At 35.2% G+C, this 19,172-nt stretch overlaps 1 protein-coding gene across 1 annotated transcript in view; it reads right to left on the reverse strand.

The window, feature by feature from the left end:
* MALRD1 (MAM and LDL receptor class A domain containing 1) overlaps nucleotides 1-19,172 on the reverse strand; it is a 260,927-nt gene that overhangs the window by 120,302 nt on the left and 121,453 nt on the right. Inside the window, exons 27-28 of the mRNA XM_061352209.1 lie at nucleotides 3,258-3,503; nucleotides 11-168 (exon numbers count right to left, since the gene is read on the reverse strand). Coding sequence (XP_061208193.1) covers nucleotides 11-168; nucleotides 3,258-3,503 — 404 coding nt within the window. The remainder of the gene's footprint in view (nucleotides 1-10; nucleotides 169-3,257; nucleotides 3,504-19,172) is intronic.

Here is a 19,172-nt window from a genome sequence, read left to right on the forward strand (position 1 = left end):
TTTTTATTACCTTAATCAGAACCTGAATGTGTCCCATGGCTTTTGGTGACTTGAAGTACCAGAAGCTCATCACACAAGTCCCACTTGATTCTTTCCATCTGGAACTCTTCACATGGGCTTTTTCATTTTTCAGGCCTACTGCAGTGGCCTCAAGGTACAGGAATTGTCCTGAAATTAAATGATGTATTACTGAAAAATTGCTTTAGACTTTCAGATTAGATTCCAAAACTCAGCAAAGTAAATGCAGAGACATATGAACCATACTTCAAATATAGGCCCTATACTTGTGAACCTTGATTTAGGGTAAAAATAACCAGATCACATTCCCTGTGTACTTATTTCATAAGGAATAAACTGGGAGCAGCTAAAGATTTGGATGAGCCTGCAGAGAAGAATGGGAACACTTCTATATTTCCTAGCTTGATTACAAGTCCTTTCCCAACAGCATTAGCTGCTGCTTTGACAATACATCATAAAATAGCCACACTGTGGTAAATTTCAGGATAAAACATCTGAAAGATAACCTTCAAAACAGTGAGTCACACTATGCAAAAACTTGTGACACAGACAAAAAGCCTTCATGTATTTATAAATCATTAGGTGTCCCTAATGATTCGTACTGCCTTTGGTGATCTGTACTTTTAAATGTATGAATATTAACTCACATTTAAATTATGCAGTTGGAGGAAACTGCCATAATAGATGCCTACAGTTAATATTTTCAAGTAGTGTTATGGTCCTTGAGTCTTCCTTTTTTATTTTTAATCAGAAGTATAATAAATTATGTAAGTTTTTTTAACTTGTTTTTTTCCTTTGCACAAAAAACAAGTGTATAGTTCACATAAATATAAGTGTAGCATAAATAACACACTTAAATTATAATTGCACATCTACTAAAGTGTTAGACAAAAAAATTTCCTTCATTAGAAGCAAAGTTCACTTATCTGGCTAAGTTACAACTGTAAATGCCTGCCATAATATTCTGGGATGAGAAATTTGCTTTTTCCCTGAGGTCAAGCATATATTTAACAAGTCTAGTGACATAATCATAATAATATTTAAAAAAGTAAAAGTTAGAAAATGCAAATGAACTTTTGTTTTCTACACCTGCTATTTTTTGTGTTCAACAAGCCGCGGACATAAACACTATGAGATATCAAGCAGTAACAGTGCATCAATGTCTGCTAGGAAGACATGGTTAGACTGGATTAAGTGCTGGACATGCCAATGTTTGTTAATGCCTATTTAATATTAGGCAAATGACTTTTGTTGGAAACCAAGTCAACCCTGACCATTTCTAACCCAATTTTGCCCAGTTCTAATTCGGTTTTACATATTTTTAAATGTTTGTAACCAATTTTTTTCTTCCTTCTAAGCTGTTTTAAGCCATGAATTGCCTATTTTTAAACTTTTTTGCAATTTCTATCCAATTTTGTCCTCTGTGTAAAACTTTTGACTCCATTTTTGGCCATTTCCAACCCAGTTTTGACATTACCAAAACATTTAAAGCCATTTTTGGCAATTTTTAACCCATTTTTGCATACCTCTATTCTTTGTTAAGACTAGACAACAACCTCCCAAAGCAGCCTAACCCAAAAAACTTTCACAGTCTTCTTTGAAAAGAAACTTGACTGGTTAAGGTGGCAGACAAGGACCCTCTGGAAAGCCCCTTGACCTGAAGACTGTGACTAGCACTGTGGGACGGTGAACTGATCACAGATGGTCAAGCTTGGCTAGGAGATTAAAAGAACAAACAGCTTCATTCCAAACAGAATGATGCAATTCTAGTCATAAGAAAATTTTCAACATTTTAATGTTGAAAACAGAGGTGCTAATAGGGGAGCTAGAGTTGAGTGTTTCATCTAAGCTCAAAAGCTGTGGCTTTGCAAGTAAGCGCTGAAATTTATATTGTAAAAGGACCAGTCACTGAATACTACAGTATTCTTTACCATATATGACAAAATTTTAATAACTAAGCTGAGTTTTGTTTTGGTTTTCTCATGATGAACAAAAGTGTTCAGTGCTACCAGTTCTAAGATTATAGCCACATAGCACCTTCCCTGTCAAAAAACTGACCACATGAAAAGTATAAAAAGTGAAATCAATTCTAAATATATTTATTGAGAACAGAATTTCAAGACTATAAAACAGCTCTTCAGGAAGAAATGGAGAATCTGACCTGTGTGATTACTCACCAGAACAATAACACTTAACTTTCAGATTACAGGGTAGATTTCTACATTTGAGAATTAGATCAGCAGTAAATTTATTCATATGTGGGATATAACATACAACATACAATTGTAAGTTGTATGCTATAAAAACTACTAAGGGATTCAACATACATACCACAAAGATAGATAAAATCTGTGTTCTAACAGAACTGGCTATTTTAAAAGCCAAATGAAAGAGAGGGACACATTGGAAAGCAGTTCTCTTCTACTGCATCTTACTTTCAGATCAGTGAAATGCAACCTGAGTGGACTGTCTCAAAATTTAAAGGAACACCTAATCTTTGTGATTATTTTTGGCTGTTCCACCCTCAGCCACCTTGGCAAGCTTTCGCTAGCCTCTGAGTTTCTACATATCTTCAAGTAAACTTTGTTTTTATTTGGTTTTGTCCTTCAGCAGTTTGTGTAAACATTCAACAACTACTAAATACAAATCACACACCTTTGTACAACTCTGCTGCGGAATATTTCAATTTAAGATCAATTCTGAGCTATGGGACTTTCAAAGACATGAATGCATGGAGCTTGCAGAAAGAAAAAGGACAGATAACTAGGTGGTTTGGCCAAAACAAAGCAGAAGCTCCACTACCACTAGCAAAGAAGGTTTATTTATTTAAATTTATTTACTTAAAATTACCTAAAATTAGACTATGAATAGTCACTATGAGTAACTTAAAGCTTCCTGGTTGCGAGTTCAAGCTCTGGAGGAGCAGGACCCAGTAAATCTCACAGCTGAGCTAATTCGCCTTTTCAAGCTGCAGCTGGACCAAATACCTCTTCTGACAAATAACAAAGTATGTTGCTTGAGTTATACAGCAACACTCAAAGGAGAAACAACTGAGAATCAGATTTTCCTAACTTAAAATTATTTTACAACAGTAATTGATATTTTGATATTGTTACACATCTATTTCATTAAAAATGACACTGTGATTAGACATGTTAGAATCCCCCTGCTGCCTGTGAAGGGTGGTATGAGGAGCTCCAAGATGACAATTGCATCTTGCTTGTGAATTAACAACATACCAGTTCTGTTTCCAAACGTGTGGTCCCTGGGAGGTCTAAGATTTTGAGATGAGCCGACACCTAGTACCCAGTTAAAACTGTCTGCCAGGGAATTCTGCCAGCCACATCTGCCGTTCTCAAAGGTGCAGGAAGTTCCACATTCACTCTCGTCTGTATTATCCCCACAGTTGTCTTCAAAGTCACAGCTTTGTTCTGGTCTGTAACACTTGCCGTTCTGACATTGCAAATAGCCATGTGAGCAGGAGCCTGAAAAGAGAAGAATGAGGGTGTCCTGGTGAATCACACTGCCACGCATCCCAGCAAGGTTACTGGAAGGTTACATCTCTGAGTGTTTGATATTTAGGAGGAGGAGGGTGGTCCAGAGCAATTGTAATAAAAGCCTTTGGTTCCCCTGAAGTGCCAATCCATTATCAGTTTATTTCTTTTGTGTTTTGTCAAGAAATTGTCTAAATAAATGACTGCTTCTCTTGTAAAGCCTCTGAGGGCAAGTTCCAGCCAAGAATTCCTTCACTAACAAAGCTTTTTAGTCTGACTTAATTGCTGACATTCTCCTTTCATGTTGTGGGATTAAACCATTTCATTTTTCCTGCAAAGTTGAGCTTAGTTTAGCAGCCCCAATTTTGAAGAAAAAGAGAAAAAGCTTTTCTATTTTCACTGCAGAGTCTTGCTTTTTAATGGATTTTTTTTTTTTTTTTTTTATGAGTTCAGTGGGTTGATGCTGTCCTTTCTGTGCAGTATTCCTCGCACTACTGAGGGCTAATTCTTCTATTGTACAGCGTAAAAGTTGTACGACTCATTTTACAGGATCCATTTCCAAGCTTCATGTTTTCATTTCAGACCAGTTTCTGCAGGGCTCTGCCCCTTCAGTACAGTCTCTAATCAGGAAGGAAGACACAAAATTTTGAAATGAACTCTCCCTATTTCTTTTGGCCATCCTGCTCTGCCAGAAATAAATGCACAAGCCTAATTTTATTTAAAAATAGGAGTATTACTATATTAGCTCCTCAGGCATATAATTAAAATTTGCAGATGCATGAAAGTTGTACAAGTATAGGAACAATCTGAGTTAATTAATACTGAAAATCACATCCTACTAAAACAATTTCCCGTTATCAGTACCTTAGAGGACCTGACAGAGCTAAATGAAATTCACATAAGGCTGGGTTTTATTAAAGGGTCAGAATAACTGATTTATTAATAAAAAGAAAACAAGAGATGGAGTATTCAATTGGTGTGTTGACAGCCTCCATTCCTAGGACTTGGTTATGCCAGACGCTAAATTATAAATGCCTCAAACTAAGTGAAAAAACACTGCCACACCCCTTTGCTGTAGGCTTTAGTTAAAACAAGCCTTGAATCACTATATGTTAGCAAAAGAAAACAAGTACTAACCCCTCTTTGCAGTCCATGCTTGGAAATACTTTTCCTACTGTTCATCATGATTCAAAATTGCAATAACTATTGCATTTTGAGATCCTTTTGTAAACAGAAGCATCGCTTCCCATTTCAGGTTGGAAAAGAAATGGAGTTAAAAAGTGGAAGTCTTTTGTTTTTTGAGAAAAAAAAAAAACACAAAAAAACCCCACAACAAAAACCCCATCATCGTGAATCCTGGCATGAATGAATCTTTTCAAGCATGGGTAATGAATGATATTGCACTGTCTAACTTAGTCTGTGACGTGACTTGTTTCAGGATGTACTTCCATGGTATGTTTTCTCTTTGAATGACATATTTCTAAAACTTTATAACCACAAAAACTAAACCAAAAAGAAACAAAAATGAACAAAACCCCCAATCCTGTAAGAAGAGGGATGGGTTTTAGCTCTCATCCTTTCCTTCCTACTTTATCTCAATTATAACATTCCAAACACTGTGTTGTATAGATGCATGTGGGTATAATAGGGATATTTAACTGAGAGGAACTTCTTAGCAAGATTCAGTAACTTCCTCCAAGCAGTATTTCTTAAAGATTATTAACAGGCAGACTTTTAGGCCTGTGTGGTAACTGCATCAACACATTAGGCTGCAATGGACCCAAAGGAGCTCCTAGCATCTTTCAGATCAATAATCTCTGAATTGAGAGAGATTTATACAACAGAGGAAAACAGCTGCACCAATTACCCCCTTTTCTATATACCCTGAAAAAAAACCACCCAGATTTCACATTTACATTTGTATTTTAAAACATATAGTTGTATGACCAAGATTAATCACTTATTTTATAAAGGTGTATCTCTTAAACATATTTTGAAAAAAAAAAAAAAAGTACTTGCAAACATCAAGAAAAAATAATTTTTGGTAGCAGACCTGAAATACGGTTTCTCTTCTAGATCAATGAACTTTGAATAGTAATAAAGATAACATAGTATATAGGTTGCAGCATTGAGGCAGAAGAACAATAAATTGCAGAAAAGATTCATATTAAGAAATAGCATCCATGTTATTCATGTAAACTTTCAAACTCTAAATGATAAGAACTTTTATGCTCTCAAAGAAGTAATTCCAGAAGGGAAAAAAATTATTCTTTAATCTTTGAAACCATAACCCATGTCACAACAGGACTTCTCTATAAAGTAGCTAATTCTCATATCACTCTGTATATAGCAATAACTATTGCTTATTTAGCTCCTTTCTGAAAATAAATATAAAATTTTGAATCCTCTCAAATCAAGTAATTCCATTAATGTATGATAAGATAAAGCACAAACACTCTTTTATTTAATCTTTTCTCCCACTTTAGCAGATGGAGATATCTGAGAAGGGCTTGATTTCCTCCACTATGACTTAAAAGGTCTTAAGGTATTCAGATGATCTTCCCACATATCTGTTCAGAAACACTTTATACTTGAAGGGTTTTTTTGTCACTCAATTTTTTTATCAGTTCACTATATTTAGCTTGCCTTTCATTTCAGAATGAGAATCCCTCATCCTTCCCTTTATGAAGGCAATAGCTAATTTTCATGTATTTCTTATTACTTTTCCATTAAAATCCATTACAAGTTCTCACTATGTGTTTGGACTTATCTCTGAGTAGGCAATAATTTCATTTTCACTCAATGAAAACTAATTTTGTCATATTTGCTTAAATTAGCCATGAAAGACTCCTAAATGAAATAGCTGATAACACACTTACATTGAGTGACCAAATGGAGTTCAATTAATGTAATTTATAAGAGACAAACTTAAGAAATGCTTGATCATGGTCTGCAATTACCTGTAGGAAGACAAACACTGATAGCAGAAAGCTCTCATTTAGTAGAAAAAACCCCAACACTACATGCTGGAAAACTGAAGTTGGTAAAGTTCAAATTAAAATAAAATGATTGAGTATTTAACCAGTGAAAAAATAACAAGATAACAGACAATGACAAATTCTCGGTTAGTTAAAAGCTTTTAACAGAGCAATTCTTTTTTTCTCCCTAGAGATATGCTTTAGTTTAACTTAAAATTATTTGATAAATCAAAGAAAACTCTACACAAAAACACAGTTAATGTCATAGAGGAGGCTAAATTACATACTAGCAGTAGTACATTTTAGTTTTAAAAAATCAAACTGCACTTGCAGGCCTTAATTTGCTCATATAATTCTGAGAATTTATAACAGATAAATGTTTATATATGCCTATATTAGTTATAAAATAGAGATGAAAATCTCAAAGTTCTCATTCAGATCCAAATCTTCCTGAAGCTGGTTCTTTAAATTAATCTTTGCTTATTGGAAATAAATTAAGTATAATAATTAAACTGATAAAGATGAATAAGATCAGAATTTCTAGAAAATTTCAAATATATGATTGTATATAGGATTATACTACTTATGACTGTATTCATAAGCATTTAGCACTTAATTCTCATAACTTAAACTTGGTTTTTTTTCAGTTCTTATTTTATATCAGCATTGTGAGAAAGATAATTCATGTTTTAGACTGACAGGAAACAGATTGGTGATAAGTGTTTTCCAAAAGTTGTCAAGCTAGTGTTTTTTAAGCTTATTATATTTAATGGTATTTAATGTTGGAAAACATTGTCTCTGTTTTCCAAATCTGCATCCAATCAAATTAATGGGATAGTTTACAATTATCAAAAATATCATTAATAGACTCCTAAAGATCTGTTTCAAAATATTTTTAAAGGTGTTATTTACATTCACATAGCTGGAAGCATATCTGTTCCTAAATCAAAGCTAGAGCTCTTGTACAACCATAATTTGGTATAGAGGCCAGAGTAATTAATCAGCATGCTAAGAGTTTGACATCCCAGGGATAGGGGCTCTCTAGATAATTTAGTTCTCTGAGGCTTTTCCTACAACAGTTATTCCATTATCATTCTTGCTCTGAGTTGACTTTACTGGAAGACTGAATTGTGTGTGTCCTTAACAAAAAAAAAAAAAAAAAAAAAAAAAAAAGAAAAAAATTGTTAACAGGAGCATCTTTCCTCTAATATCTCACTGGTGTTACTCAAGGACAGAGTAAATTGTGCTCATCACAGTGGATGATGCATGGTAATAATGACTTGTCAGCACAGGCATGTGAAAAATGCACCTCATTTCAAAAGCAAAGCTTTGGATATTCAAAGAATTTCTAAAGATGTTCAGAAGTTGAAGCTCTGGAAAAAAAGGCTTAAAAACTACTACACATTATCAGCTCTTTCATTGTAAATACTCTGTTTTTTTCTACGATGGAGCGTAAACACTTGCAATTTTTTTGTTTTGCAAGCCTCTCAAGTACCTTGACATATTAATTTGCATTCTGTGCAACAAAAAGTTTAAAAAAACAACAGCTTGAGTTCATTTGCAAAAGGGACTGAGAAGAAACTGTTAACCTTTAAGTTTCTGCCATGACAATGGGCTGATGAAGGATTTTTAACCACCAAAACCTTCCCAGTTTATTTTTACCTTGTCCATTTCCACATATAAACACAAGAGAATTCCTGTCCAGTAAGCAGACTCAGTAATATTAATCCTTAGAACCATTAAGAATCAAAAAGATAAATAACAATGAAGCCTATCACTGTTCAAGACTATTGTCTCTATCCATTTCAGAGCACTGAAGCATCATCTTTGTTCTGTTTGATGGCACTTTATTTTTTCTTATTATAAAAGTATGATAATTTGTCAGTCACTCAATACACTTTAAGATGTACCCAATCTGTGACACATTCAATGCACCCTAACATTGTCCTTTGCTGTATTTAAGGTTAACAGAAATTCTCAAGGATAAAGGGAGTTGAAGGCAAGATGGACACTAAGTGCCTCTTCATACAGAAGATTTTGCAGCTATACTACAGGCAGGGCAAGGGAAGTCTAAAAACAGTATTGTAAAGAATAAAAGCTTCAGTCTCAAGTGCATTCACTCACAAGAAATAAAAACCAGGTTTTTACTAGAGATAGTCTTACCAGGTTTTTTTAACTCCTCCACTATTGGAGTGCTGGTATACTAATGCTGCCAGAAATGGTGCATACATTCCCATGTATTAGTCTACAAAACATTCTAGCAAATCAGCTTAAAAGGAAATTTTCAATTAATCTCTTCAGATAGGAAATGGTGAATAAGAAGAGACCTATGTCTGGATGCATTGACAGATGCTCCTTCTATTGCAATACTATTAATACTGCTTTGTTCCTCTCCAGAAAATTGAAACAATACTATATGCATTAGAATGATTATTGCAGTGATAACCAGATTGTTTAAGTCTCCAACATAAATATAGGAACAGACAAGGAAAACTGTTGTGACAGGATACTGATAACAGGAACACGGATATATCAATGCCTACACACAATCTTCCTTTTCCAAAGCCAAGTTAAAATTAAAGAATCTATTTTCTTGAGGGTAGACAAAGAAACTCTAAGACAAAAAGAAATCCACATCTAGTTTTTAAGCAAAGCTTTTTCAGGAATAGTAGTTCTCATTATATGAGTCTACTACAGTGAGAAAGATCAAATACCTGAAAAACCTAAATGACACACCTGAGTTTACTCTCAGGAAATATAATGAAATGATATAAATAAATAAATTTCTTTTGCCATGCCCTGGCTCAAACAAACTAAACATAAATATTCACTCACTGAGCTCTTTAGCAGACACAGAATGAAGAAATGTTCCTTAGGTATAAAATCCACAATCCTAAAAATATGTGGAACTTTTAATATTTTTTTTTCCCTTTTTTCTCTCATTTTAACTTTTAGTAATAGTATGCATTTTTAGGTCAAAATGTTTAAACTCAGTCTTGTATATCCAGCTTCTTCCATCACATACAATCCCTGTGCCATGTAAGAATATCTTGGTGCAGCAGATATGGAAATAAGTCAGTTAAGCTGCCTTCTGAAGATCTCTAGGCTTGGCTGCAAGTTGTAGCATGCCCTAGAAGTACAATTCAACAGCTCATCTGAAACCCATTTTATAACACGATGACACCTTGCCTGAGCAGCTAAATATTTTAGTGCTTTTGCAAAACCTGGACTGATGCATTACTGAAGACATCAGTACCTTAGAGCCCAAAGTGGTTTAGTTGTGATCTTCAGTTTAACAGTCTGATTGCTATCTGAATGTCAAGGGTGGGAGAAGGTATGGCTTTTGCAGTTCCTGGTGCCTAGTGAAGACTGCTCAGTTGTTTCATTGCCTGGGTTTCCAATGCGAGAAAAATTTGTAGACTGAATCTAGAAGGCAGCTCGAAATAAAGCACAAACTCATAAATCAGATCAGTCTGAGCATAAGAAATGGGGTGCACACATTCTGAATAGCTGATGTACATCAGAACAGAATTTCTATTAAGAGATCAAAGGAAAGCTGTGTAGATAATGAGCTAAAAGCATCTGATTATGTTATAACTCGGGCTGAAGGAGGAGAGATCTTCACTAGTTGCATTGGAATATGTCCATGATTGTCCTTTCTCTTTAATGTAGCATCTATTTTCTACTAATTGTTCTTGTAAACAAGTACTTGTCTTGCTAATATTTTGTTCTTTGTTTGTCATTTTTAAGTTCACGTGTTTTTCCTCTAATGTACATATTACAAGGGGTAAGGAGTTCAAACTTAAACAGGGGAAGTTTAGTTTGGATATAAGGAAGAAGTTCTTTAATGTAAGGGTGGTGAGGCACTGGAATGGGTTGCCCAAGGAAGTTGTTAATGCTCCATCCCTGGCGGTGTTCAAGGCCAGGTTGGACAGAGCCTTGGGTGACATGGTTTAGTGTGAGGTGTCTCTGCCCATGGCAGGGGGGTTGGAACTACGTGATCTTAAGGTCCTTTCCAACCCTAACTATTCTATGATTTTATGTGTTCCTTTCACATTCTCCATCACAATCCAAGTGGTTGCCAAAGCATACAGTGGAAGGCTGAGCTGCAGGGCAGTGACAAACGCCCTTTGTACAGTTTGCCAGAGCAGCCTGACCAGACTGTACTCAGTACATGTGACAGGTGGAAAATGCTTCCCTCATATCCCACTCAAAGCCTGTGCAACCAGCTCTCATTTATAGTCACAGCCTTGACTCTGAAACCACAGGGCAGGAGGTCGAATTAGGTTTAACTTAGGCAAGAGAAGACAGTGGGCATGGAGGCCCAGAATTTGAGAAATGCTGGTTCCACAGCTGTAATAATAACCCAAAATACTTTTGGAATCCCCTTCTCTGGCAAATAAAGGTATGAAAAAAGACATGACTTATGCAGTAAAAGAGCAAAATAGTCACTGAGAAATTGTATTATATGTCCACAAGTCCTCAAGAACCAGTATTTTCTTTGACAAGTTAGACACTATAAGGTGGTCCAGAAATGGCTTAAATTGTTGTAAGACTGTTCACTATTCAAAGAGAAAGATAACAAGTTATGTGTATCTATTGTCAGTTGGGCACCTCTAGTACTTATACATTTCAATATATTCCCTTAAATCATTATTAATATCCAATAATACAAATATAAATTACAAAGGAAACTGCTCTGGAGTATTCTCAGTTATGTACAAACAGGATGGAAGTGTTAAAGACCTACAAGAAACACAATTTGCACAGCATTTCTGTTATAAATTACAGCATTTGAACACAGCCGTGTTTAAATTCTTCAGCAATACTTGAGTAATTGTCAGGTGTAAGAGAAACTAAAAAAAGTCCAAAACAGATGAAACTGAATCTCATGATCCTTATGAACTCTTCATATCTCTCATTCTTCAGAAGGAATAAGTTTCAGAATTACTGTATTTACCATATTATATTACAAAATTTTCTACCTATATTAGAATGCTAGAGTGAGCTGAAGCGGATGTGATGATTAAAAGATTTTATTGATGTCTTGAACAGCCTTCCATACACCTTTTAGCCTCCACTGGAAAGGTCAGCGGGAAAATGAAAAAATGAGTTATGCTTGGTGGAAGAGAAAGACACCAACAAACTCTAATCACTCAGTATGTCAAAGAAATGTAGCTTCTTTCCTCTGTGTTACAGTCATGTTTGTTCTCAGTGAAAGAAAGATGAAAAATATACCTATGAAGTCAGTATGCGTGGTTTGAGTTGTGATTCTGCAAGGAAGAACAACTGCATTTGGAACCTGTATGCTCTAATGTTACACTGTTAGCATCTCCTAACACAAGTAACTAGTTCTGTTCCTTATTGTTTAAGCTACTATGAATAAGACAAATGTATGTTTTACCATTTAATGTTCATCCAATCCAGCAGAATCATTTATTCCACAAAGCAATATTACCTTTATTCACTGTACCTCAATTCAGTATGTGTTCATGTTGAACAGCACTCTTTGAGGTAAGCAAATAGTAGCATATAGGTTAAGAAAGTGATTGAACAAGGAAACAGCAGAAAAAATTGTGATTGAAAAGAGGAACCTGATTGTTTCATCCCACTTCAGAAGAACCTGGGTTTTAAAAAAAAATTGCTCAAATCACTAGGTCAAGATTCCCTCATGAAAGGCAACAACCGGAGGCAATTCCTCTACTTTCAATATAATCAGTAACTTTTTCTATTGCTTTTACCTAAAGGCTATTTTTTGCTTTTCAGATAAGGAGCCAGCTTAGCATCTACCCTCTGTTTATTCATGAGCAGTTAAGGTACATTTATTTGTACGTAAACTCTACCAACCAGCTTTCCTGATCATGGAAAGGAAGCTAAGAGAAATACCAAAGAATGTACTAACAAACCTAAAACCCAAACCCAAATGCTACTCAAAAATTTCATATTACCTGTCTCAAGCCTTCATCTGAAAGTCTAATGGAAGCTAAATACTTTCTTATACCAATGTTCTGAAGCCTATCTACACAACACTAGACAGCTTCAAAATACAGAAGAATAACTTCATATATATGCCGTGACAAAATCATGAGAAAGACTTTTCCTGTGACATTTCGGCTTTGTGACAAATTAGGTCTCACTAATTTCAAACTGAGCACCCAAATTCAAGATTTCTTTTTTAATTAATTTTTTTTTTTAGAATATTTCTATAAGTCTTTTCAAGTTCATAAATCAGTACATCATGTTTTGTATGCACTAGAATAGTGGATACTGGCCTTGCTAACCAAGCTCTCAGATGATAAATTTCATCTCTTAGAACTCTTTATCTCTACTAAGAGTCAAATCTTATTTCAAAACTCAAAGTCTCAAACCAGGGTTATTCTTCAGGGACAGAAAGAAAAAATTGTGGTAAGGCAACCTTACTACTTGAGCTTCATGAGTGGAATAGCTTTTGACCAACGTAAGGCATCTACTTGTAAGTCATCCTCTTGGTTGCATCTGTACATCTCCTAAGAGCCACTGCAGAGAATCACATAATCATCTGTCACAGAAATTGATTCCAAAGGGAGTAAGCTGTAGGATGTGCATGAATCCATCTGTCACTGTCTGGTACAACAGGCCAGCAATAGCTTTGCTATAGAAAAGATTTTTTCCTCCTTACATGGAGAGACAAGTTTTTTGCTTGAGATAGTATTTATCAGGGGTTTGTTATCCTATTACAGAAACAGGAAAAAAACTCAAACAAAACAAAACAAACCCAACAAAAAAGCCCCAATAAAGTTCCTCTTTTGGATAGTGAACCTTTATTTGCTGTGTCAGCTACTGTTTATTCCTGATTACTAGACAAATTGTTACTTATCACCCTGATTAGCTTTTACATATCCCACTAAAACATTTGTGTTAAGAATTATAAATAAGAGATAAGTAAGCTTAAAAGCTTATGATAAAAATCATGCTTGAGTTTATCATCACGGAATATTTATAACTTGCTATTGATACTGCCTCTTGAAAGGGGAACAGTGTATCTGTTACACATTTTCTCAGTAGGGAAACTCTTTAGAACAGATGTTCTGCATGCACAAAGCCTTTAGCTGTATGCTGGGTTGTGGGTTTTTTTTTTTTTTGCAGAAGTGTGAAAAATGTCAAAATATTTTGAATATATAATCACAAGAAGAGATATTTCAGCCATGTTTTCCAAGTTTACAGTCTCAAACCATTTGAGAATTAGAAGTCAGTGTCTGCTCTATCCAGGGCAGCCCAAGTGATCATATACATATATATGCAGGGAAAAAGCAAAAGTATGTGCTCCATTAAGAGAGGCAGAGTAGATATAACTACTGGTCTGGTGGGCATGCTGTTTTCCTTTTAGCCTCGTTAAACACACAGTTAATTTTCACTCAAGAATTGGCTACTAAATAGCCACAAATAATTTCTGTTGATGAATATTGCGTTTCAAATTAAAAAAAAATTAAATAGAAATTTGCTATATGAGAAATTATTCAGTCAAATTTAGACATAAAGGGTTGTTCTAGATAACTATTTGTTTTGCACCTTTCATCTAAAACTGAACACTAACATTATAAAGATTCTTTTTCTCCACCCTGTCCCTCTGTTGTCCTTCCCCCTAGAATCACATATATTTTTCCAGTATGGTCTTCAGTACACACGAAAATAAAACTAACACAATTAAACTATTTTCATTAGCTAGTTAATTATATGATGTATGCCTAGCAATAATAATTATGAGTCTCAAAATACTTCAGCTAAATAACATGGATTGATTAACACTAAGTCAGAAATTAATATTTCATTCATTTTTGTTGGTCTTTATTCTGTTATCATTTATCTTGGTATAAAACTAATGTTTCAGCTTCCAGTTCCATTCAGTTCTCTAATTAGATATTGCATATTTAGCTAGTAGAACTCTTCAGAAAACTAGGAATACTTTAAAAAAAACAAGCAATAAACAAACCTACATTGACATTCTGGGTCTTATTCACTGCAATTTGTATCAATAATTTTCTTCTGATGTAACACCTGGTCTTATCACATCGTCCCCAAATTCATAGGCTGATTTTGTAGAAAATAATTTCTCAAGTCAGATTTCATCATGCTACTAAAAGATTTTTTGAATCACATCTTTCAATGCTTGTGCATTCTCCATCTAATTACATAAAGTGCTCCAGATAATATTCATCAGCATATGTGCTCATGAACTATATCATTCTACAAATGTAAGCACACGTTCAACTATTGGAAAGATCGGGGGAGGGGAGGGGGGAACCAACCAAATAAACACCAGACTATAGAATTTGAATGGTAGAATTATGGAAACTATTTCATCTGTTTGGAAGATAATATAGGTTTTTCTTACAATCCCATATAATTGTAAATAGCTCTGTAGAAAAAATAGATGATAAACAAAACTGGAAAATATCACATTCTGCACAACTGCAAAGGCATCTGTTGGAAGACAGACATTTGGCTGTTGTGCTAGCAGCAGATCTTGTAACTTAATTCAGCCTTATGGAATGATATTTAATACAAATATTAGTTTGGAAACCTGTCTGTTAAACAAGGCACATTCTAGTCTTTGAAAACATGTGTAAAAGATATTTACATATCCTCAAGCTGAGCTGTAATATCAAAGTAAATATGTCATATATAAAACTCTATGCAGCCAATTTTTGTCAGGACAAAAATCTTGTACTATTTGTCTATAAAAAAACAGCAGTGCTGGATAAAACACACAGAATATTAAAAGTCTACCATTAGTTTAATTACATTAAAGTCCTTAAAACCGAAAGATCTTCAAAGTAAACACAGACTAAACAGGAAAACATAATTGAAGGCCTTTGAATTATTTCTAATATCTTAATTTCTAGTATTTGGAAAGCAATATTCTGACCCTTAAAATTTTCCTCTGAAGCTGAGCTGGTATCAGACATCTTCTGTGAAACTTTTGCACAGTAACACTGGAAGCATTAGTTTCTATAGTATTATCTGTCAGAAACCATTCAGTTGAGTCTGCCTTAAATGTAAATTTGCATCTCTTTAATGTCTCAGTCTTGAATATCTGCGGTATCCAGGTGTGCAATAGTTTTACTTTTTTTATCGCATGCAATTCCATGTGTAAAAGCAGCAATGATCTGGTCTGAGTAGACAATAAAAGGAGAGACTGAGGGCATGAGGTGACACCTTGTCAAAGTAGATGAAAGAAGCAAGAGGACTTCAAAGGGAGAAAATTTAGAATAGAAGAATCATCTAATTAATATAAAATCTCATTTCTGTAAGGTGGATGTGAAAGGCAAATGCTGATAGAGCCATTCAAAGTGGTTGCAGCCACTGAACATGGCCAGAAGCAGACATCATAGGGAAAGGACATCATGCACCACCATCCCACAGGTGCTTAGTCTACAGTTAAAGAATTATGTGTCACGTCCTGTAAATGAGATACTGCACCAGTATTATGGCACCATCTTTTGATGCTGTCAACCTAACTGCTCATCACATGACAGTCATTTCTGTTTAAGGTAGCAGCAAGGCAACTCAAAAATCCTTTCTAATAAAGCAAATCTAAACCAACCTAGGAAAAGCAAGATATCTGCAAGAGATTAAGCACATAAAATCACACCAAAAAGAGTTCTGAAATAAAAACTTAGACAGCATACAGCTCACAAAGAGAAATATACCTGCATGCTTACACGTAGGCAACCTAAGTATCTGAGCGGCTACTAAAACTGATCGGGATCTGTTTCTACTTCAAACAGTGATCATATAATGCTAAAATAGAAACCTAGAGTTTTATTTGGTTGCTCATACACATAGCATTTCAAAAGGTGTAAAACATAATTCCTTGTTACCAGCTGCAACTCCTGAAGGGATATACTTTCCATACATCCTGTTACACACCTGTCAGCACTGTGGGGATTTCTTAGACACCCTAGTGTATGACAAACAACAACAGATGACTTTACATGTGCAATTCAGTTGTGTTGAGTGTCTGGGCAGGAAAAAAACAATATAGCACATCTATTATAATTGGAATTTAGATACCTGACACATCTTGAGTACACACACTTAGGTCTACATGACATTTAATCTGAGTCTTAACTTGGAGCTGAATCACACTGTAAATATTTTGAGTCTTAGATACGTCTGATAAAATTTAGACTTGCTTCAGCTAAAAATTCATTATGCTCATTAAGGTGGTTTTATTTATCTTTCCCCTTCCCACAGCTGTATTTTTCACTCAGATACCTAAAAAAATGCAACACATATATATTAAGGGCTCTCCTCAAACAAAGAAACGTTTACGAAAATAGGAAAATGGAGAAATGAATCTTTGATTTCTCTATTTCAGTCATATTCCTTCTCCACTTTACTTGAAGAGCTAGTTTGTTTTTCCCTATATTCGGTGAAGACCATGCAGCCTCAGCAAATAACCTCCATCATTTTTAATTGAGGACAACTTCCACGATTATTGTTGACATAGCATTTTATATTCTGGATAGCTGGAAGTTTCCAGAGACCACATCCATTTCTTCAATCTCTTCTCCTTGTGTGAGGCACCTGAGGATCTGATCTGACTTACAAGCATAAACTGAATATGGTCTTTCTGCATTCCGGAATTCTTTATGCATTTTGGCAGTTAAGAGTCTTTTTCCACTTGTATATTAACTTTGTTTATCCTACCACTAAACAACAATCCAGGCACATACTGTGATAGTTACTTAGGTATCTTGTGAAAGCTACAGTATCATTCTATTTAGAGGCATATTCAGTTCAAAAGTATAACAAAATTAAACACAAAATGAAAATGAGGCTGTGCAGTGAATTGCCTCAAATCTTCCTTGCTATAAAGTACGAAATATAAATTGAGCTTGCAAATAAAATTTACAAATGTCATAAAAAAAATATTTTGCTTTGTCTAATATATATCCATCCTGAAAATGTAAGCATTTTAGCCACAAAAGTAAAATACAGTTCAAAGGGAATGTTGATAAGTCTGTGCTGAAAAAACAGTTAAAGTGCAGCTTGTTTCCTGCGGTTCAAGAGGGAGAGAAGAGAGCACATACATATGCCTGCACTCTTGACCACACATGCAAATTTTGTTCTAGGATGTCTAGAAAATTTGAGTGTCTGACAAAGATGTACCACACTAAAGGTAAAATAGGACTAGATAGAATGAAATATAACACTTTTTCTGGGTCACGTTTGCTGTTGCAAGATTTAGCTCACTGGAAAAAACACTAGATATTTCTAAGAATGCCCTGTACTGCACCATTATTTCTCTGCTTTTAGATGTGTGCGAAGAAAGTGGTAATCACACTCAAGTAAGAGTAATTTGTTAGCCAATTCTTGGAATGCAAAGTAAGGTTACAGCTTTCATGTTCTTAGCTCACCTAGGCAGAGGCAGGCTCCGTGTGTGGAATATCTAACACACAGGGAAAGGTCTGAGCTAATAATACCAGTATCACTGATGGTGTTGGAAAACCTTAGATCTGGTAAAAGTCTTCTTACTTAGTTCTTCTAATAGAGAGAAAATTAAAGAGCAAGGCTCCTTAATAGGGCTCTAGTTTCTATAGTATCAGGAATTCCTCTTGCAATTTTAGGAATGGTTTGCTTCGGTTAGAAAAGCTATTCCCATATCCCAGCTACCCATTGCCAAAGGAATCACCAGTTCATAGTATGAATGTAGAAATAAATACCTCACATGCTGCTTAGAGACTCACTTCAAGCTACCAGCACCGAAAATTTGTTTCTGCTGACATACTTACTTGGATATCTGCTCTGTGACACCTTTCTCAGAAACCAGTCTGTGGAGACCCAAGAGCTAAGGAAAGTTTTAGAGATGTTAAACTGTTTTGTGAGAGTTTCACAAAACAGGTGCTCACAGTGCCCTAACTCCAAGAAACTTAGATTACATTAATCATGTTTTGTTGTCCAGTTTCTAGAATTTTAATCTGTTATGGGCCCAATCCAGACTCTGCTCTGACAGTGATTTTAATTACACTGACTTGGAATTTAGCTGGAGAATGCTTCATAGAATCAGAAAGTACAATGTGAAAATCCAAGCTATATATTTTGTCTTATTCGCTGACAATAAGGGTAATTCTCTTCATAACATCTGGACAATATATAGAGAAGTTGAATTCAAGTCACCTGCATGCATGACTACTATTTAACTTTATGTCCAGCTACCAAACAAATTACATATTCCACAGGATTTCCACCATTTTCCTGAAATGCACATGTGTAACCAGGAGCAAGATAATGCATTCTTCAGCTTAGCTTGAAAAAAACCCATCGCTTTCAGTCTGGGAAAGGAAAACCACAGAGCTACAAAAAGCAGCAGCAGAAAAATAGGCCAAGCAGTCCCTGTCTCCTGAAAAGAACATGAAAAATGAGCATCGGGACCGACCACGCACAAACATTCAAGAAGGAGGAGAAGTCTGGTACAGTGGGCTGTTTCCCAAAGCATGACACTGTAACGATAACAAGCACACTACTGATTTCCAACACTTGCTTGGCTGCTGTGCTTCCTCACCAGCAATAAGTGAAAAGTGCTTTCGTGTCTGCCTGGTACTGGTGCTGCCTTCAGGGAGAGCTGCAAATAAAGAAGTGAAAGAAAGAACCCAGCCAGAATGGGTCAGGAAAGACCCAACAAGGTGTGGTGCTCCAT

Source organism: Neopsephotus bourkii, unplaced genomic scaffold (assembly GCF_033783945.1).
Source record: "Neopsephotus bourkii isolate Nb327-2 ecotype Australia unplaced genomic scaffold, CSIRO-AGI_Nbou_v1 NB_53, whole genome shotgun sequence".
In the NCBI taxonomy this organism is placed as follows: Eukaryota; Metazoa; Chordata; class Aves; order Psittaciformes; family Psittacidae; genus Neopsephotus; species Neopsephotus bourkii.